Source organism: Dreissena polymorpha, chromosome 7, assembly GCF_020536995.1.
Source record: "Dreissena polymorpha isolate Duluth1 chromosome 7, UMN_Dpol_1.0, whole genome shotgun sequence".
In the NCBI taxonomy this organism is placed as follows: Eukaryota; Metazoa; Mollusca; class Bivalvia; order Myida; family Dreissenidae; genus Dreissena; species Dreissena polymorpha.
The window spans coordinates 7,706,428-7,727,325 of NC_068361.1; the positions used below are offsets into that span (position 1 = coordinate 7,706,428).

The 20,898-nt window shown below is 33.5% G+C and overlaps 1 protein-coding gene across 10 annotated transcripts in view; it reads right to left on the minus strand.

The window, feature by feature from the left end:
- The window catches only part of LOC127837023 (DENN domain-containing protein 1A-like), a 60,285-nt gene extending 44,224 nt beyond the window's left edge, over positions 1-16,061 (minus strand). For 8 of the 10 annotated variants that reach the window (XM_052363723.1, XM_052363719.1, XM_052363722.1 and 5 more), the window contains exons 1-4: positions 15,898-16,059; positions 9,099-9,163; positions 3,502-3,545; positions 2,773-2,828 (exon numbers count right to left, since the gene is read on the minus strand). In XM_052363723.1, the coding sequence (XP_052219683.1) occupies positions 2,773-2,828; positions 3,502-3,545; positions 9,099-9,163; positions 15,898-15,911 (179 nt within the window). In that variant the 5' untranslated portion in view covers positions 15,912-16,059. Of the gene's footprint in view, positions 1-2,772; positions 2,829-3,501; positions 3,546-9,098; positions 9,164-15,897 lie in introns of all 10 variants that reach the window. The other 2 variants (XM_052363716.1, XM_052363724.1) reach the window with 2 other exon arrangements.
- Between the last annotated feature and the right edge of the window lie 4,837 nt (positions 16,062-20,898).

The following is a 20,898-nucleotide window of genomic DNA, read 5'->3' on the forward strand; positions in this document are numbered from 1 at the left end:
TTACAATTTGTTTTAATCATTCACCAGACAGTTGACCAAAAGTTTTACAATTTGTTTTAATCTTTGACCATAAATTTGACCTACAGTTTTACAATTTGTTTTAATCTTTGACCATTAATTTGACCTACGTTTTTACAATTTGTTTTAATCATTCACCAGACATTTGACCAATGGTTAACCGTTTTACAATTTGTTTTAATCATTCACCAGACATTTGACCTATGGTTTTACAATGTGTTTTAATTCACCAGACATTTGACCAAAAGTTTTATTATTTGTTTTAATTTTTGACCATAAATTTGACCTACAGTTTAACAATGATTTTTAAGCTTTGACCATAAATTTGACCTATGGCTTTACTATTTGCTATGAATCATTCCCCAGATTGAAATCATTCTCCAGAGATTTGACAAATTATTTTAAAATGTTACACATTTACCTAACATAGCTCTAAATGTGTAAACCACGTTTCATGATCCCATGCACTATAAAGTGACTGCAGTCCTAACTGCAATTCTATTCTTAGTAACAGTGACCTCACCTTCACCGCTATAGAAAGTAATGCATAATCCTGTCATAATTTGTAATATGAATACCAAGTTTCTTGATCATATCTGATTTAATTATTGAGTATTTACAATATTAACCTCAATTTTAAGTAAAAGTGACATGATAATTGACTGGTGGTGAAAAAAACAACAGATTGTGCAAAATCCTTGAATCTCCTGTTATAAATACGACAAGTTTCAGTCAAGTACCATAATACTTGTACGTTGATCCAGTTTTGCCAACAGTTAAATACATACAGAAGGCATATTACACAACGTTTTAATTTGTACCATGAAACTACATTTGAGAACAAGAAGTTAAAATATGTGGTAGAAACAAGAGCACCGCATAACGGGTGCCACGCTCGGCTACGGGTGCAGTTTTGAATAAATGAAAGCTTGTAAGAATTTGTTGTTGTTTTTTTAGAGGTCACAGTGACCTTGACCTTTGACCTTGTGACCCCAAAATGGGTGTGGCGTGTAGAACTCATCAAGGTGCATCTAAATATGAAGTTTCAAAGTTGTAGGTAGAAGCACTTTGATTTTAGAGCCAATGTTAAGGTTTTAGCACGACGCGGACGGCAGACGGCAAGACGAGCTGGCTATGACAATACCTCGGGTTTTCTCCGAAAACGCCGAGCTAAAAAGAGCCAATGTTAAGGCTTTAGCACGATGTGGACAGCAGACGTCAGACAGCGGACGACACAATGAGCTGGCTATGACAATACCTCGGGTTTTCTCCGAAAACGCTGAGCTGAAAACTATTTTATCTAGCATTCCTTTTCTATACATTACACAGAAAATACATAACTTAGTTAATACACAAGACACACTGCTTGCAAAAAGAGCAAAAGCCTTGACCATTAGGGTCATGAAAAATGAGACGGTGATACACAAGAAACAAAGTCTCTTCGTGGTTGTCATTTGTTTAAAATTATCTTTAATGTGCATGATGAGCAACAAAATTACAGCCCGGACAAGCTATTTTAAGGTCAAATTTGACCTTAGCCTAATGATCGTCACCTTTAACTCTAAGGTAAACAGACAAACCATTTTTAAAGAATTCAGAGTTGTGCCAAGTTTATTTGAAAATCCGTCAGAATATGGCAAGTTAAGACTGAGAAAAGAATTTTCAAGCTGTCTTAAGGCCACATTGGACCTTGACCTATAAGTATGACATTGACCATAGGGTAGGGAGACAGATGATACAGGAAATTTGTTGTCTTATGATAATTGACAAGACAAAAAGCAAAGTCACAGTCAAGACTGGGAATTTTGCACAGACAAACAGGCATACAGACATAGTAACATTGCTACTGGGGCATACAAATTATTATTTTTGAAAAGTAACTCAGTGGACCTTCATCAGGACTTTTTGTTGGACAATTGAGCATGTTAGTCAGAGAGGTTCAATAATACACAGTGCTATCTTTTACAACCATATACATGTGTCACAGCATTCAGTTATAGTTAGATTTAATGGACCCACACATACTTCAGGTTGTTAATACAAGTAATTCTTACACGAAAAGACACCATGCTGTTAAAGAATGCTTGCAAATCAAGAAAAACAGTTCCACAAACCTACTTCTGAGGTTCATTCAAATTAAAACATTATTGGCTAATCTTTTTTGAAAACTGATTTAATAGATAAATATTGGAATCTGATTTTATAATAATAACAATATAACACAATTCACATGGATCTGAATTGTGTTTAATTTTCAATATTAAAACTTTAAACTATGAGTTCAACAACAATTTATTATTTCCGAAATTTCGATACACAAGAATAAAATTATAACAATGTTAGCTGTGTGTTTAACAACCATGCATTAACATAATAAATAAAAGAATAATGGTTGTTAATTTGTTATAATTAATAAATTATAATGCAAATCATGGGCGAAATCTACCATGATCTGACAAGATATTCTGCACTTAGATAGTTTATCATAGATTTATACTTAAAGAAAAATGGTTGGCTTTACCAATAAAAAACTTGCTGGAGTCAACATTATAAATGTATCAAGCTATATGAAATGAGTTGGAAAAAAAATCCTGTTCTTATTACAATAAAAATTTTGTATTAAACATCGAGACTATATTTTGCATTAATTGCACAATGTTGCACAATTTCCCTCACAAATAGGCCAGATGGAACTGTATGTATGTATATCTAGCTAGAAGCAGCAAATCCCCATTAACCGGGGTGATAACTTACGTATACCTTTCTGTGTCACATGGAAACGCAAACTTAGGTACAGACTTTAACACTTCCTGTAAATACAGACACTCATAGCATGAACTTTGTTTAATATTGAAATTTATATGGATTTATTATAAATATTGGATTCCTGTGCTCAGGTAATCATTAACTCTTTCAGCGCTGGAACTGAATTTTGAAGGCCTTTTCAAACAGTTTGGATCCAGATGAGACGCCACAGAACATGGCGTCTCATCAGGATCCAAACTGTTTGCTATTCTGATAGTATTCTTTGACAAAAATCAAAGAAAATGCTAATTTTAGAAATTCAGCAGACAACATTTTAGCAGACAACAAATTTCCCAGCATGCAAAGGGTTAATGACTTATGTACAGGGCATTTTCTTACCATTTTGGACATATGAACTCAACCTTAAGAATTCAACATTTTAGGGTAAAAAATTCCTTAAATATAAAATGGGATAAGCTGTTCTCTATAACATTTCTATAATTGTTGATAAAACTTACAAGCAAATGTACTCATTTAATTAAATGGATAAATCATCCTCAAACGCTTTATTTTTTCACTTAAAAGCTCTATTTCCCTAATATCTGGTAGTCAAACCATCAATCGGGAATTTAAGGACTGAATTTTGGAAAAAAACGTTACTTTTGCCATGGGAAATTTTCTTGATTTTAGATATCAATATATATGGGTAACTCATTCAAATAACATTTTCTAGCAAACCTCATCATTGAAGTCAAGTGGATACTTCTGTAGAATAAATGGCTCTGAAATTAACAAATAAAATATGGTGAATGATTTACACAGTGTAATACCAAAGAATAAACACAATCTAGCATAAAACACATTTTGATTGTTTAATATACAACAATGTACAGTGGAACAGTGCTTTCCTCAGGCCATTTAATGGTCCCTTGCCGCGGCACTTAAATTTCGAAATCATAGTCCGCGGGCGCCTGAAATTTTCCGATCAGTGTATTTTGAGTGTAACTGCAACTATCCATTCTTAAGATCAAAGCGATATCGATTGCGCCATAAATTTTGAAAGCCCATTTATGATCCTCTGTCAATTACATCTAACGCTTTACCCAACTAAAGCCCGGTTAAGGGCGAAGCGTCGCTGTATTGGAAAATCAATATTGGCCAATGAGAGCGTACGCTTTGTATAAGCGACAACACTCGTGGGCAGGCACTACCTGCATTTAAATCATGCAGACGACTTGTGACGTACATGTAATTACCACAGAAATGTTGGCTTAAAAGACTGATGATGGCTATTATAATCCTCTTGGAAGTTGTGCATTTCATGAATAATGCTATCAAAACATTTACTCGACTCGTAAATTAAGCGTTTTAACAAATTATCATTGAATTAATTATGCAACTGTTCATGTTTTCTTGAAGTCGCAAATGAGCATAATAAAATTTATAATCGGAACCCACTTCCGAATGTAAATGTTAACTCTACGTTAACCGTTTCTTGCTTCAAATAAACAGTGATTATTTATTTTGTGTTGACCATTTGTCTCAATAAAAAGGGCGCAAAAAATTATGCAACATGTACAACGTCGAGTCATGTGCATAGAGAGCGTGGGTGTATTGAGCGTTGTATTAACAAGCACAAACCACGTCAAGCTATTACGCAATATTTCATCAAATCTATAAATAGTAACTTATGCCGAAATTAATTTGAACTTTGAAGAAAACTGGCAACTTTTGTTGTAAAAGAAATTATTGAGTACTTATATCCTCATAATTTCCAGAAAGTGTTTTTAAAAATGCGATATCGGGTAATGAATAGAAACTTGGAAAGTAGTAAGCATGCAGTAATAGAGTCTGGTTGATACGGATGTATTGGGGAATTGTTCAAGTAGGGATTTTACTATCTTTGTGGGAAATTTTAAATCAATTATTAAAAAATGTCTAAACACTGTTTTATGTGAATTTGGAATAAGACATTAAACTGGGAATTGACATCATTTTGGTGATTTTTTTGAAAGCCGATTTACGATCCTCTGTCAATTACATCTAACGCTTTACCCATCTAAAGCCTGGTTAAGGGCGGAGCGTCGCTGTATTGGAAAATCAATATTGGCCAATGAGAGCGTACGCTTTGTATAAGCGACAACACTCGTAGGCAGGCACTACCTGCATTTAAATCATGCAGACGACTTGTGACGTACATGTAATTACCACAGAAATGTTGGCTTAGAAGACTGATGATGGCTATTATTCTCGTGGAAGTTGTGCATTTCATGAATAATACTATCAAAACATTTACTCGACTTTAAAGCGTTTTAACAAATTATCATTGAATTAATTACGCAACTGTTCATGTTTTCTTGAAGTCACAAATGAGCATAATTAAATTTATAATCGGAAACCCACTTCCGAATGTAAATGTTAACTCTACGTTAACCATTTCTTGCTTCAAATAAACAGTGATTATTTATTTTGTGTTGACCATTTGTCTCAATAAAAAGGGCGCGATTATTATGCAACATGTACAACGTCGAGTCAAGTGCATAGAGAGCGTGGGTGTATTGAGCATTGTATTAACAAGCACAAACCGTGTCAAGCTTTTACGCAATATTTCATCAAATCTATAAAAAGTCACTTATGCCGAAATTAATTTGAACTTTGAAGAAAATTGGCAATGTTTGCTGTGAAAAAAATTATTGAGTACTTTTATTGTCAATATTTACCAGAAAGTGCTTTTAAAAGTGGGATCATCGGGTAATGAATAGAAACTTGAAAAGTAGTAAGTATGCAGTAATAGAGTCTGGTTGATACGGATGTATTGGGGAATCGTTCAAGTAGGGATTTTACTATCTTTGCGGGAAATTTTAAAACAATTATTAAAAAATGTCTAAACACTGTATTATGTGAATTTGGAATAAGACATCAAACTGGGAATGGACATCATTTTGGTGATTTTCTCAAACAAAACTATTCATTTCACAATCTGAATTTATTTGGGTCAGGGCTTTCCTTTGACCCGAGCTCCCGGGTTTTGACGCTTGAAAATTACAGAATACCCTAGTTTGACTCTTGAGAAAATTACGTCATGCGTCACATTTGACCCGGGGGAATGTACCGACTTGCGTCAAAGAGATCAAAAGTTATTAAGAGTAATCGATAATTGGCTTGGGGCGGAGTATCTTTTGGTAGACGCTAACCATTATCGCCCGTTTCCAATCATTGAAGCACAAGTCCGCCCAGTAGGCGGAGTTTTGCCCATTGAGAAATCTAATAATGACCAATTAAAACACTGCTGGTTCGATGACCCGTGTATCAACGTTCCATTATTTATCTGAGCGTTTGTTATCAGCTGTTTGCAGAAACGACATGTATTCAACCCACCAAAACAGAATGGACTCACCCGCGTCAGTTTTAATAATATCCAATATATGATTATAACATCCCTATCCACCATATTTTGAGAAATACTTCCACAATATGTCAGAATGTATTTCCAATGCTGAATACAGTGTACCCAACCCTGTTTTATTCCATGTTTTCTCCGTTCAAAGACGCGCGAAAGTTATGCTGGCATATGTACTGTCTACAAAGTAAATTTACACGCTTTGCATCAGAGTTGCTAATAATAACCATAGAACTGGTATAACTGACCGTGTGGCAAAATGACAAATTTGGATGCTGCATCTGCTAATTGATTACAACATAGGTGTAATAATTGACCATTTGAGACGGCATAGAAAATCGGCGTGTTTGTCGCACGTCCTCTGTAAAGATGGCACATGAAATAATTAAATCCAGATTTGAGCCGTCCAGGGTTGATTTTGAGATGATAGGAAATCCAATTAGTTAGTTTAAGGAGGTATTTTGATGGTAAACGGCTGGCACTGACATGAGAAGTAACTGACGAAACATCTTTTTGTTTTGTTTTAAAACATCTTCGCTACTTTCCCAAAACCGTACCATTCTACGAACGTTGCTATAGTTGTCCGCCAACTATAAATTATCTATTAGCAAAGTAAAGCACTGCAATATCATACTTAAAACAATATGTCAACCGAATTATATATTAATTGCGTATTTGCTAGGTTACTTATTACTGGCTTTCATTTTCTGCAGACAAACAAAACACATATTTTATTTCATTCGCAAACGACGTATCTCTACCCATTTTCTGATACGGTATGGTTCGTCGATTTTAATTTATTTCCAACGGTCTTTATAACATTTTTTATAGAATGACAAATACACATGCGGTGTTACGGATGGTCTGATTGATAAAATTTTGCATTGTACTCGCAAGAAATTGCACATAGAAAGAAAATAAAGAATAACAATAAGCAAGGACTGGAGGGGCTTTGCCCTCTATTCCCTTTATCCTACAGTCTTTGAATCTCTGCTTAATTTTCCGTATTTCGAATTTGGGACAATTGACACCCCTGATATATATTACATGTATGTCACTACAAGTGCGAGTGTATTTTTCACAATGTTGGTCACAATGTATGTTTGCATTATCTCTTTTATTGACTGGAATATATTAAGAAATAAATGTTTAGATATTTGTAAATTTGTTGCTATATATATATATATATATATATATATATATATATATCTCAGTAATTCGCCTTAAGTACAAAAGATCATTGACTCTCCTACGTTATTATTATGACTCATACAAATTTGATTTTGACTCTTGAAAATTTGGTCCCAAGAGTCATTGACTCTTGAGATTGGAGGTCTAAGGAAAGCCCTGTGGGTAATATTTTATCTATACTACAATCTTAATAAGCAATTTTTCATGACTTTTTCATTACCAGAGATTGTATTTTCATCATTTTTACTGTATTTTTTAATACCGCCCCATGGCCACAGTGTCGATCATTTCATGAGGATTTAAAGGGACTGTCAACCACGAATGACAAAAAAGAAAAGTTCTAAAATACCATCTTTTTTTACAATGATTAGTTAATATTGATTAAAATTTCACGACTGGTATATTACATTACTTGAAAAAAGGTTCATATTTCAGTATATTCGGTTATGAAATTTTGCGATGTGAAATCGAAAGTTCATCGCGAAAATAGGTGACATAACGGTATATACACTATAAATAACGCAAGTAGATTGATCATTTTATATATATAAGATATAAATAAATATATAATGTATACAATTCACTACGCATGCACAATATGCATTCCTGGGTTTACCACGTGACGATGATGATCAATCTACTGGCGTTATTTATAGTTAACTGGTAGTTACCTGGTAGACATACCCAGTAAAATTTATTACCGAATATACTGAAAATATGAAAACATAACGACTTTTTTCAAAAAATGTAATATGCCAGTCGTGATCTTTTAATCAATATAAACTAATTATTGTAAATAAATACGGTATTTTACAACTTTTCTTTTCTTTGTCGCCGTGGTTGACAGTCCCTTTAAAAAAAAAATCAATAAACAATCCAGTTTTGCAGTAAAATTAATTTAAATGATGCGATTATGTATGCAAGTATCTGTTTTTATTATAATTTGTCAAACTTAATAAATACAACATATAAAACTGCATATTATGCACTTTTGAATTAATTAAAAATTATATATGCAAGTACCGGTATCTGTTTTTATTATAATTTGTCAAACTAAATGAATACAACATATAAAACTGCATATTATGCACTTTTGAAAAAACTTTTGAAAAAACACAATTTAGTCCCTAATTGATGTCTAATTCCAACTTCACATAATACTGTGTTTCTTTATCAATTACATTATAGCTGGGGGGGTTTCTTGAAGAGTCATAGCGCATGAAATGACGTCTTTTGACGCTGTTTTTCTTAGAGTTATAACCCACCGCAGAATGTCAATTGACATGTAATTTTTTTTTTTAAATCAAGTTCGGGAGGGGACACCACTCCCGAAGCCACTCCTATATTTTATAAGCGCCAGGGTGCCTGAGAAAATTCCTGTGGAAAGCACTGTAGTGGAAGCAAGTTCAAAACATATCTTCAATGATTACAAATGCATTTTTGTGCTGATCACCAACAGTTTATTTTTTTAATATGATTTTTTTTTCTTAAAATAACTTGCTTTATTTATATTTGATCAAAATAATATAATATTGTGTATGGGTATAACAAGATTCTTAGGGTTAATCATTAGCAAATAAGACATGCCTATTTCACAGTAGCACTAGCTGGTAGGATTCAACTATGAATGGATACAATTAAAACCCATTTTATACCGGTTAGACCAAGTATCTGTTATTACAACTGATAAATCCCAAATGGGACTGATCAACACAATTTTTCCAAAAAAGACTATTTAAAGTACCTGATTTATGCGCTGTTGGTTTTCCAACCTCAATAAACACTTCAAACAGCTTCTCCGGATTCTCCCTAAAAATGCACATGTACATGTATGTTAATGGGAGTGCCCACAAAATTTTACTTTCATCTCAAAACTCTCCTATGTCATGTGACTTTTGACCTCAACGTGTGACCATTATAAACCTTAGAGGTACCGGTAATGAGACAGGTGAACCATAAGATATTGGATCATTCTCCTATTTGTGGTCATTTGTCTTTCGCAATTTTTTAATTGTATGATGAATGACAAAGTTACAGCCAGGACAAGCTGTTTGAATTATGGACAAAATTTGACCTTTGACCTGTAAGTGTGATCCTTACCTATGAGTAGGGCAGACAGGTTTTATATTTGAAATACCTTTTCCTCATTTTTTTCATAATATTAGTGGTCAGGCATTTCAAAAAAGCATGATGACTAACAGAATTTCAGTCCCTAAAAGATGCTGTTTGGACATCGCAATTTCATAGGAATTCAGAAAAAATGCAAAAAATAGATAAACTCAATAAATGCAATCATTTTCCCTTCTTTAAAAGAGCTATCAGTTTTACTGTACTGTACAAAAATGACATGCGTACGGGTAATGATAAGTATTAAAGATCACAATTGTGTTCCTGCAACTTGTTATAATTAAGAACTGAACATTTACTGATTGCGGCCAGTTGTGTTTTATAATTTATTTAAGGTCTTCAAACAAAGTAACTCAATATGGAAACTGTGACACCTTGAAGAACCTGTAAGTTAATCATTTGAGATCTTGTCAGACATTTGAAAAAATGTGTCAGGCATGCAAGTCTGTTTTCTGGGACCTTTTCAATTTTTTGTCAGAAATTGTTTCTCTGTAGGAGGTTGCAATTGTTTGCCATCAGATTTGTGGGACAGCTTAACCATCATCTAAAGAGCTTATAGATCTACTCTTAATATTGTGCAGAAGTGTACGGTTTACAGTCAAGTCATATCTAAGTCAACTCGCACGGTAGTCAACTCGCACGTTGTTTGGTCAACTCGCACGGATGTCAACTCGTACCTAAGTCAACTCGCACAGTATTCAAACTATTGATGTGTTAATGGGTTCTGAGTTATTTATGCATAAACACAAATGAGAAATACTTTAAGAGTTAATTTCAATACTTTTTATTGCAATATTTTCACAATATAACTTATCTTTTTCCACAAAATATTGTTGACACCATAGTTACATTATCGGCACATTATAACAGACAGTAAAAGTACTTTAACAAATATTTTTAGCTATTATTTTATTTTTTATTACAATATTAACACACATTATCAAAGCTATAATATCTTCTGTCTCCATGACATCGGTCGCATTGCCAATTGCCGCCACTTCGGATCCCACGTGTGTTCAGTTCTGTGCAGAAATTGAGCAGGGCTTGCAGACATTAAACGTTATGTCTGTTTCACTGCGAAACACATATAATGTAATCCAATATTAAAATTACAATCTCGTGAAATATTGTTTTATCTCAATTTTAATTTTAACTCATTTAATAAGTTAATTAATCATAATTAACAAAGTTTTAATTAATTTCAATTAAAAAAGTCTTAAATAGTTATTGTATAATGTTAGAAACGCTTAATTTTATGTCAGGAATTGTGCAGTTTATTTTTTTGTAACAATATATCAAATTAATAGAGGTTTACACACTTGCTTTAAGACCTGGTTTCCCAAAACACTACTAATTTTGCGAGCACATTTTCCATTTGGAAGTTCAAATCATGCATGTAATTTATGAAGTTGTCGAAATATCACAAATAATATGTGTGCATGCAAATATGTATGTTGTTTTGAACTAGAAATATGGTAGAAATAATAATTGTAATTTAATGAATAGGACATTAAGACCGAAAATCGAAGAACAGACAGAAATATTAATTATTAAGGATTTTATAATTTGTCATACAACAATTAATGAAGATCCCGTTACCTATGGAAAACTTATTGCGCACACAATTATAGGAGAAAAAAACGTACAACAATAACGTCAACATGAGTACAAATATGTATAGCTTAGAATCATATAAAACGCGTATATACATGTATGATTATCATACAGGCTTTTTTTCTTCTTTGGGACCCGCCGAAAATCGGCCTTTTCTCTTCATATTTTTTTTTCCCCTGAGCTGGTAAATTTTCCCCAAGATTTCATTTTCCCCTCAAAAAAAATTTTTTTTTTTTTTACCTTTAAATATATAAATTAACCTGATCCACTGTAGAAACTAGAAAAAATATTGCATAATTAAATTATCCATTGCCTTCAATTTGTTTTAAAAACAGTAAAATATGTTAAATTGATTATTTTAGACGTTCCTAATTTTCCCAAAAATCCGGCTTTTTGCACGATTTTTTCCCCAAAATTCAACGTTTCACGCGATTTTTTTCCCCTCAAAAAAGGCCAGGCCCTTTCCCCAAAATCAGATAAAAAAAACCTGTCATACCTACATGCATTTAAACATGGCTGTACGAAAAAATGATTAATTTTACAATAATAATCAATCAGAATACAATTTTACAAAAATCAAATGTGTATTTAGTTAATACTTTAATAAAATTGCCCAACATTATTAATATTTGAACATGAGTTACGGTTCTATATAAATTAATTAAATATTAAATTGTATAGCATTAAATATTAAAATATTTATTTAAGTATTCCATACTACAGCCTTATCTCCAGGCAACCCCTATCAGTAATAGCCTTATCTACCCCTCGATAATCAGTACCCTCATCAGCTCTGAATGACTGACAGATTATCTGTTTATTGTAATTTTAGTGGTGAGAAATAGGGTATTGTTACTTTGTTGACTGATAAGGTGACAGATGTTTTATTATTATGCCTACATTTCCAATTTAACAATTAACATATAGTAACGTAGGCACATTTCAAAATCTTTCATAGCTTATTAAAAAGGTAAAAAATACAAGGTAATATAAAATGTATAAATATTTAATAAAAATTAGAATACAAATAATTAAAAATACAAAACAAAAAAAACATGAACGCGGAAATAGAGCTCTACATAAACTTTTCACTATTATAAATCAACACGCGAACAATCAAACGTATTTGAAAAATCTTACAAGTAAACAAATCTACAAACCGTAGCCAGCATTATACCCGCTATTCATACTTGCAGATTACAGATATTCCGCTATTGGTTAAAAATACTTGGATCGAGTGATAACAGTATCACAAAAACAAACATTCATCTACATGTACAATACAAATAAACAACGTTTATTAAATAACTTCAAGCAAAGCTGGTATAATGAGATAACGACTTGACTTTATGACAAATTAGAAATACAAAACACCACTAATTAACACGATTTCGATTATCATCACATTATTGAAAACCTAAAGAGGTCGTTTAATTGATTAATGTTTTGCCATTTTAATTATTGTTTGTTGTAAATAAGACCTTTCACACCTCTTACACACATTCATGTAACCCATGAAAAACACCGATCACAAGTGTAAAAAGCCATTAAATGCGACAACCGTATATACAGATTATAAACAAGAGCACCGCCTTGCGGGTGCAGACCGCTCATCTATTTTCTTTTTAAAGGTGAAGGGACTCTCATTTTCAATCACAAAGGAGGGAGGGGTGGAGTGAAGAGGGGTGCATTGTGTGGGGGTGTGGACATTTATTACATTATCTTCCAAAAATGCGAAAAAAAGGAAAAAAAAATGGGGGGGGGTGGGGTGGGGGTGGGGTGCGGATTCTTGGGTGCGATGGTTGGACGGTATTTCAAACATAAAATAATAAAAATAAATATTTGTGTTTTTTAACCGTTTCAAAAAAAAAATGGGGGGGGTGAGGTGGGGGTGTATAGTGTGAGGGTGTGGTGGTAATTTGTGAGATGATCTTAAAAAAAAAAAAAAATTATAATAATTTAGGGGGGGGGGGGATTCGGGTGGGGGGAGGGGGGGGTGGGGGGGATTCTTGGGTGCGATGGTTGGACGGTATTTCAAACATAAAATAATCAAAATAAATAGTTTTGTTTTTTAACCGTTTAAAAAAAATAATTTGGGGAGGGGTGGGGTGGGGGGGGTATAGTGTGAGGGTGTGGTGGTCATTTGTGAGATGATCTTTAAAAAAAAAAAAAAAAAAAAATAGGGGGGGGTGGGATTCGGGGGGGGGGGGGGGGGGGGGAAGGGGGTGTCACGGGCGATGGTTTGGGTGGAGTCTATTGTGGTATGTCAGGTTAGAGTAGTTTTGTCAAAGTATCAATCAATTCTAATCATAAATAAAGAAGTTATGGCAATTTTAGCAAAATTTAATAATTTGACCTTGAGAGTCAAGGTCATTCAAAGGTCAAGGTAAAATTCAACTTGCCAGGTACAGTAACCTCATGATAGCATGAAAGTATTTGAAGTTTGAAAGCAATAGCCTTGATACTTAAGAAGTAAAGTGGATCGAAACACAAAATTTAACCATATATTCAAAGTTACTAAGTCAAAAAAGGGCCATAATTCCATAAAAATGACATCCAGAGTTATGCAACTTGTCCTTTTACTGTACCCTTATGATAGTTTGCGAGTGTTCCATGTATGAAAGCAATATCTATGATACTTTAGGGGTAAAGTGGACCAAAATACAAAACTTAACCAAACTTTCAATTTTCTAAGTATAAAGGGCCCATAATTCCGTCCAATTGCCAGTCAGAGTTACATAACTTTGCCTGCACAGTCCCCTTACGATAGTCAATAAGTGTTGCAAGTATGAAAGCAATAGCTTTGATACTGTAGGAATAAAGTGGACCTAAACACAAAACATAACCAAATTTTCAATTTTCTAAGTATAAAAAGGGCACATAATTCTGTCAAAATGTCAGTCAGAGTTACATTACTTTGCCTGCACAGTCCCCTTATGATAGTTAGTAAGTGTTGCAAGTATGAAAGCAATAGCTTTGATACTTAAGGAATAAAATGGACCTAAACACAAAACTTAACCAAAATTTTCAATTTTCTAAGTATAAAAAGGGCACATAATTCTGTCAAAATGCACGCCAGAGTTATCTAACTTTGCCTGCCCAGTCCCCTCATGATAGTAAGTAAGTGTACCAAGTTTGAATGCAATAGCATTGATACTTTCTGAAAAAAGTGGACCTAAACGCAAAACTTAACCAAAATTTTCAATTTTCTAAGTATAAAAAGGGCACATAATTCTGTCAAAATGCATGCCAGAGTTATCTAACTTTGCCTGCCCAGTCCCCTCATGATAGTAAGTAAGTGTACCAAGTTTGAATGCAATAGCATTGATACTTTCTGAAAAAAGTGGACCTAAACGCAAAACTTAACCAAAATTTTCAATTTTCTAAGTATAAAAAGGGCACATAATTCAGTCAAAATGCAAGTAAGAGTTATCTAACATTGCCTGCCCAGTCCCCTCATGATGGTAAGTAAGTGTACCAAGTTTGAATGCAATAGCATTGATACTTTCTGAGAAAAGTGGACCTAAACGCAAAACTTAACCGGACGCCAACGCCAAGGTGATAAAAATAGCTCATAATTTTTTTTCAAAAAATAGATGAGCTAAAAAGGACATAATTTCTATTATTAAATACTAAACTACTGATCATATTACATCCTTCATCTATTTCTATATATTCTTTTTGGGGGTGCGAGTTGAATTAAAAAAGTGCGAGTTGACCAGAAATGCAGCGCGAGTTGACCAAAAAACGTGCGAGTCGACTACCGTCAGTGTTTTTTTTAATGGCCATTTCGGGGCCGATATTCGGCCCCATTCCCCTCAAAAAAGAGTATATATTTTTCCCCCATTTTGTAAAAAAAATCCCCTCCAGAAGTAATAAAATAAAAAATATATATATTTTTTTTTTAAAGAAAGAACTGTTTCATAATCATGACAAATATATCTCAAATTTATTTCATAAATAACTAACAAAGTATTTAACTATAATTTATATGATTTTTAATTATTATAAAGTGTTATATTAAATTAGATTAGTTTTTTCCAAATCAGTGGATTTTTCACATGAATTGCATTTGTCTCCCAATATGGCCAGGAAAAGGCCTGATGTATCTATATTGTGTCAATATTTGTTGATAAAAACATTCCAATTCGGTCCATTTTATTGATAAAAAATGCTCAAATTTGCCATTTAATGGATTTAAAAAAACTCAATTCGACTCAAAATGGCTAAGAAAACTGAGACTGTGCATGAAGGCTGAACTGCCTGAAACTAATGTTGAAAAAATCATTGATATATATTTCAGAAAAAGGACAGAGACATTCTGCTGTGAATATTATATTCATACAAACATGTGTATTAATATAATAAATATCATTACAAATAAAAGAGTGAATTTTTAATTTTCCCCTTTTCCTAAAAAGCGACGCATTTTTTCCCCGTTGGACTGGCCCCGCCACCATTCCCCTATAAGTGAAAAAAACACTGACCGTGCCAGTTGACTAAGGAGTAAGGTACGAGTTGACCGGCACCAAAGTTTACATGTTTTTCTGATAAAACTACTTAAATTCCCAAATTAAAAAAAACATATACGTTTACAAGTATCATAAAAACTGTTCAATATTGAACATTAAACATTTACAAAGAAAATTCAAAGATGAAAATTCTTAATACAATTTCTCAATACACGTTTTAATGATCTGTCATTCATCATGTCATTGTCATTTGCCGGGATCAATCACATGAAATTAACAGTTGAATTTAATTTCATATTTCCTTAGTTGAAAAGTAAGTTAAATCCTCACCTTAACCTCGACATTTTTAGTTCAAATTTTTATTGATTCGGTATGGCAAAGGTTTACTAAATTCCACAGTAAAGGATTCTTTACAGAAAATGAGTCAAATCTACAAGTGGGAAGTGTCCTCAGACATCCATCTTTGACTGCTTTTACATGTTCATATTATTTTCGCTGAAAATACACTTTCGGAAACAGAATCGAAGTTGAAAACCAGTCAGGGTTAAGGGTTATTTGATATGTAAACTTCCGCTCACTTTGACGTTTGTTCCAGGTATTCCAATATTTCTCATTATTGATTAAATATTCAATGTCATAATGTGAAATAATTTTTGCACTGGGGAAATAAAACAATTGAGCTATTATGTAAATATTTTATATAAAAAAACTGCTTCTGATTATGTTATTTCCGATTATGATGTATTTTCGCGACATATCGTATTATAACCTTCATTCAAAACTTTATTTAAATTAACTTAAATGCTATTCAAAGGAAATTGTAAAGGTTTATAAATTTCTCCCTTGTTACGGAAGACGGCTGGATAAGTTGGTGTGCTAATATTTATTGATTGTTCAGTTGGTTGGTCTAGTAGCAGTCTGCGCAAAATTCCAAATGACCATGCCTATGGAGATCGTTTTGGGTTTGTAAAATTATCATGGCTGGGCACCCGTTGCGCTAGTCCATATAATCGGTCTCCCATAGCCTTGGAATATTGTTGCTATGATGGCCCTGGTAGTCCATATGCACCTCTTCACAAACACAATCACACTTTTGTTGCAATAATTCAACTCGGCTTTATAACCAAAAGGGTTGCCACCTTAGTAAAAATTATCAAAGGCTTTGGGAGTACGTTTATATGGACTTAATCTCACTTGTGCGCAGAGTTTCTGTGTGCATCACTAAACAAGTGTCGTTTGTAACCAATTTACAAAAGAAATGAATAAACTTCAAAAACAGATTAAATTTTCGGAGTGCAGAAAGTTTTATAGTTTTGTTTTGTAGTACTTGGTGAAACACTCTCTTTTAGTGTAGTAAAAGCTTATTTTACAAATGGATTTTTAACCAGGTTTTCCAAAGGAAAAGACTGGTTATTAGATTGTAGGGCTGTAATGAATACGCTAGGTGACGAATACGATACATATCGCGAATACAGGGTGGCGAATACGAATATTTATTCGCGAATATGAATTTCAATAAACAAAAGTAATACTGACAACTTGCAGGGATTTTTTACCTTATATAACAGACGCCAAAAATCGGCGTCTTCCCCCACCAAACTAGGCTGTTTTTTTCCCCTTTCCGGTCCAAAAACTTACCCCCCTCCCCCCATGATTATAATATCTCAATTCTATTTTAATTTAATCATGTCAAACATACTAAATTATGAAAAAAAGCAATGAATATAGTGCAAACATGTACAAATGTTATAATGAGAGAGTAAGTATTTTCCCCTAAAGTAGGAAATCGCACGTAAAATTTCCCCCACATAAGGGCTAAATGCCCCATCCCCCACAACCCCAAAAAAAAAACTGACTTGACATGACATTATATAGTATGAAACTATGAGTATTTGTCAATTTGATTAATTGATAATTGCATACTGAAAATATAAAATGTAACACTTTGAAATAACAAAACACTGACTAGAACTGCTTAAACTTTGAACACAGTTTTGAAAACATGTCTAGTACCTATAAAATCCTTGAGTAGAACAATTAAGCAACTTGACATGACATAATATTGTTTGTTCATAAGTTGCACAATCATTGTCGTAAAGATAAACAAAAAAGAAATTCCATCTGCTAATCTGTTTGAGCATCAAATCACTGGTATTTACCTAAATAAACATTAATATAAACAATCATCGAAAGATTTTTCAATTCAATGTTGTAAATATTCAACCGGTGCCCGCCATTTTTGTTGATAATCTCACTGTGTAACATAGTCAGGGCTCGAATTTAACTTTTTTTTCTCCTTGCAAAACATTGCGAGCAGCTTTAATACCAACTCGCAAAATCAAAAACTTTCTCGCAAATTTTGCTGGAAACATAATTTAATTTCGTTTTTTTTATTCAACAGTTATTGTGAGTTAACTTTGCTTTATCTTTCGTATTGTTAAATCCATCTGTGGGCAAAAAGAAACTAGTTATTTTTCGCTTCAACGCCATGTCTGTTCAAGTTCAATGAACAGTACGTGTGAATTAGTCGACTGTTTAACGTTTCTTTGTACCAATACGATCCTCGTATCTGTACTATAAGTATACTAGTCTATATTCAAGCTGCGCGCTTCCGCATATGGGTATGAGGACGTTCTATGACCTATGGTTTAGCATTCAGGAAGTCGAACGCATTTAGCAATATAACTTTTTTTTCACTATTTCTTTACTCGCAAAAAATTACTAGTGGCTTAAAACTTAACTCGCAATCAGTATTTTTCACTCGCATTTTGCGAGTGTGCGAGTGTTAATTTTGAGCCCTGATAGTGGGTGGGGTAAACATGATGAAAAACGCCGGAATAAGGAGAAGAACATTTAAATATAGGGGTTTATTGTATGAACCTTCATTTGTAAGGTAAGATAAGATGATTAAACTTTCAAACTCGAAACCACGTTGTTTGTATTCGTCAAATATTCAGTTCAGGAGGTGGCGAATAACAAATGCGATTCATCCACAGCCGTATTCGAATAATTCGAATATTCGAATGTATCGTTACAGCCCTATTAGATTGGCGATGTCGGTGGGCGGGCTGGCGGGCGGAACAAGTTTTCCGGGCCATAACTTTGTCGTTCATTGTCAGATTTTAAAATCATTTGGCACATTTGTTCACCATCATTAGACGGTGTGTCAGGCGAAATAATTACGACAATATCTCTGAGGTCAAGGTCACAATTTGAGTTTGAAGGTCATAATTGGGCACAAATGAGCTTGTCCGGGCCATAACTTTGTCGTTCATTGTCAGATTTTAATATCATTTTGCACATTTGTTCACCATCATTATACGGTTTGTTGCGCGAAAGAATTACGTAGATATCTCCAAGGTCAAGGTCACAATTTGAGTTTGAAGATCAAAAATGGCCATAAATGAGCTTGTCCGGGCCATTACTTTGTGATTCATTGTAAGATTTAAAAATCATTTGGCACATTTGTTCACCATCATTAGACGGTGTGTGGCGCGAAAGAATCACGTCGATATCTTCAAGGTCAAGGTCACAATTTGAATTTGAAGGTCAAAAATGGCCATAAATGAGCTTGTCTGGGCCATTACTTTGTCATTCATTGTGACATTTTAAAATCATTTGGCACATTTGTTCACCATTATTGGACAGTGTCGCGCGAAAGAATAACGTCAATATCTCCAAGGTCAAGGTCACCACAACTAAAAATAGATTGATTTTGAAACAACTATGTAACTATGAATAATCAGTAACAATGCACATTTTGATTTTGAGTTTCTCTCTTTATCATACTTTTTTTTTCTAATTGAAGTCAAGGTCAATTTTACACAAGGGGGTTAAAAATACATATTTTGAATTGTCTCCCTTTATCAGACTTTTTTTCAACTGAAAACCTGGTTTTGTGACAATTTTGTCCCTTGTTTTTTAATAAATAGAGGATCTTTTGTTCATGTCAGTGTAAGAACGTTTGTTATTTCACGAGTGATCATAGAAAATATAATTTCAAGAGTGGCGCAGCCACTAATGAAAATATTATTTTTCTATGATCACAAGTGAAATCACAAACAATCTTAAACTGACATGAACAAATTTTCTGTTTCTTTTATGCCCCTTTTTCAAGAAAATAATTAACAGCTGTTTCCCTTTCACTGAAAAGTTACCCTTTCTCCCGTGGCATGCCTCAATACATTTCAATACAAAAAAATGACGTCATTATATCAGCAAAATTCTCCTGTAAAACTCTTTTGTAATGTAAATAAACGGTGAAAAAAGCATAAAATAAAAATAGAATTTGTTGGATTCGATGGAATATTGTTTTTAATTCACTCGTGATCATAAGAAATATCATCTTGATTTGATGATCTAAAAATAGAAAAAGTAGTTTTGAAAAAAAAATCAGGTGAAAATAACAATTTGTTTATTTTCACTGCTGTTATTTTACTGCAGAAATGTCATATTTTATCATAAGATATAAAAGAATAAGGCATCATCCCCTTACTATCATACTTTCAATCCTAAATAATCAAAACGAATACAGTGAAAACGAATCACTACGAATTGTCAGTTGGTCACGGAAGAGGCTGTTTTTTATGTAAAATTACATTTAAGCTCCTTTTAGCATGAAGCACTTATTAATAAAGTGAGCTACAATGTATTGTGATCAGTGTATGTCCATAGTCTGTCACCATGTGGTGTGCGTCTTGTGTAATCACCTGGTAATTCTTCAGTTGCCACATTTTTCACTCAATCTTTATGAAACTTGGTCAGAATTTTTATGATGCCAATATGTGGGCCAAGTTTGAATCTGGGTTAAGTGTGTCCCAAACACTAGATTACCACTTAATTTTAGAAAACCTAGTTACCACTCTAGAAGCCTCATTTATGACTTGATAAAACTCATTCAGAATGCTTATCTAGACAAAATATAGGCTGCGCTCTTATCTGGGTTTAATGTGTCTAAAAACTAGGATCTTGTTGTAGAATTTTTTTATGTCCCCAACTATAGTAGTGAGGGACATATTGTTTTTGCCCTGGCTGTTGGTCTGTTGGTTGGTCTGTTGGTTGGTTGGTCTGTTGGTTGGTTGGTTTGCGCCAACTTTAACATTTTGCAATAACTTTTGCTATATTGAAGATAGCAACTTCATATTTGGCATGCATGTGTATCTCATGAAGCTGCACATTTTGAGTGGTGAAAGGTCAAGGTCATCCTTCAAGGTCAGAGGTCAAATATATGTGGCCCAAATCGCTTATTTTATGAATACTTTTGCAATATTGAAGATAGCAACTTGATATTTGGCATGCATTTGTATCTCATGGAGCTGCACATTTTGAGTG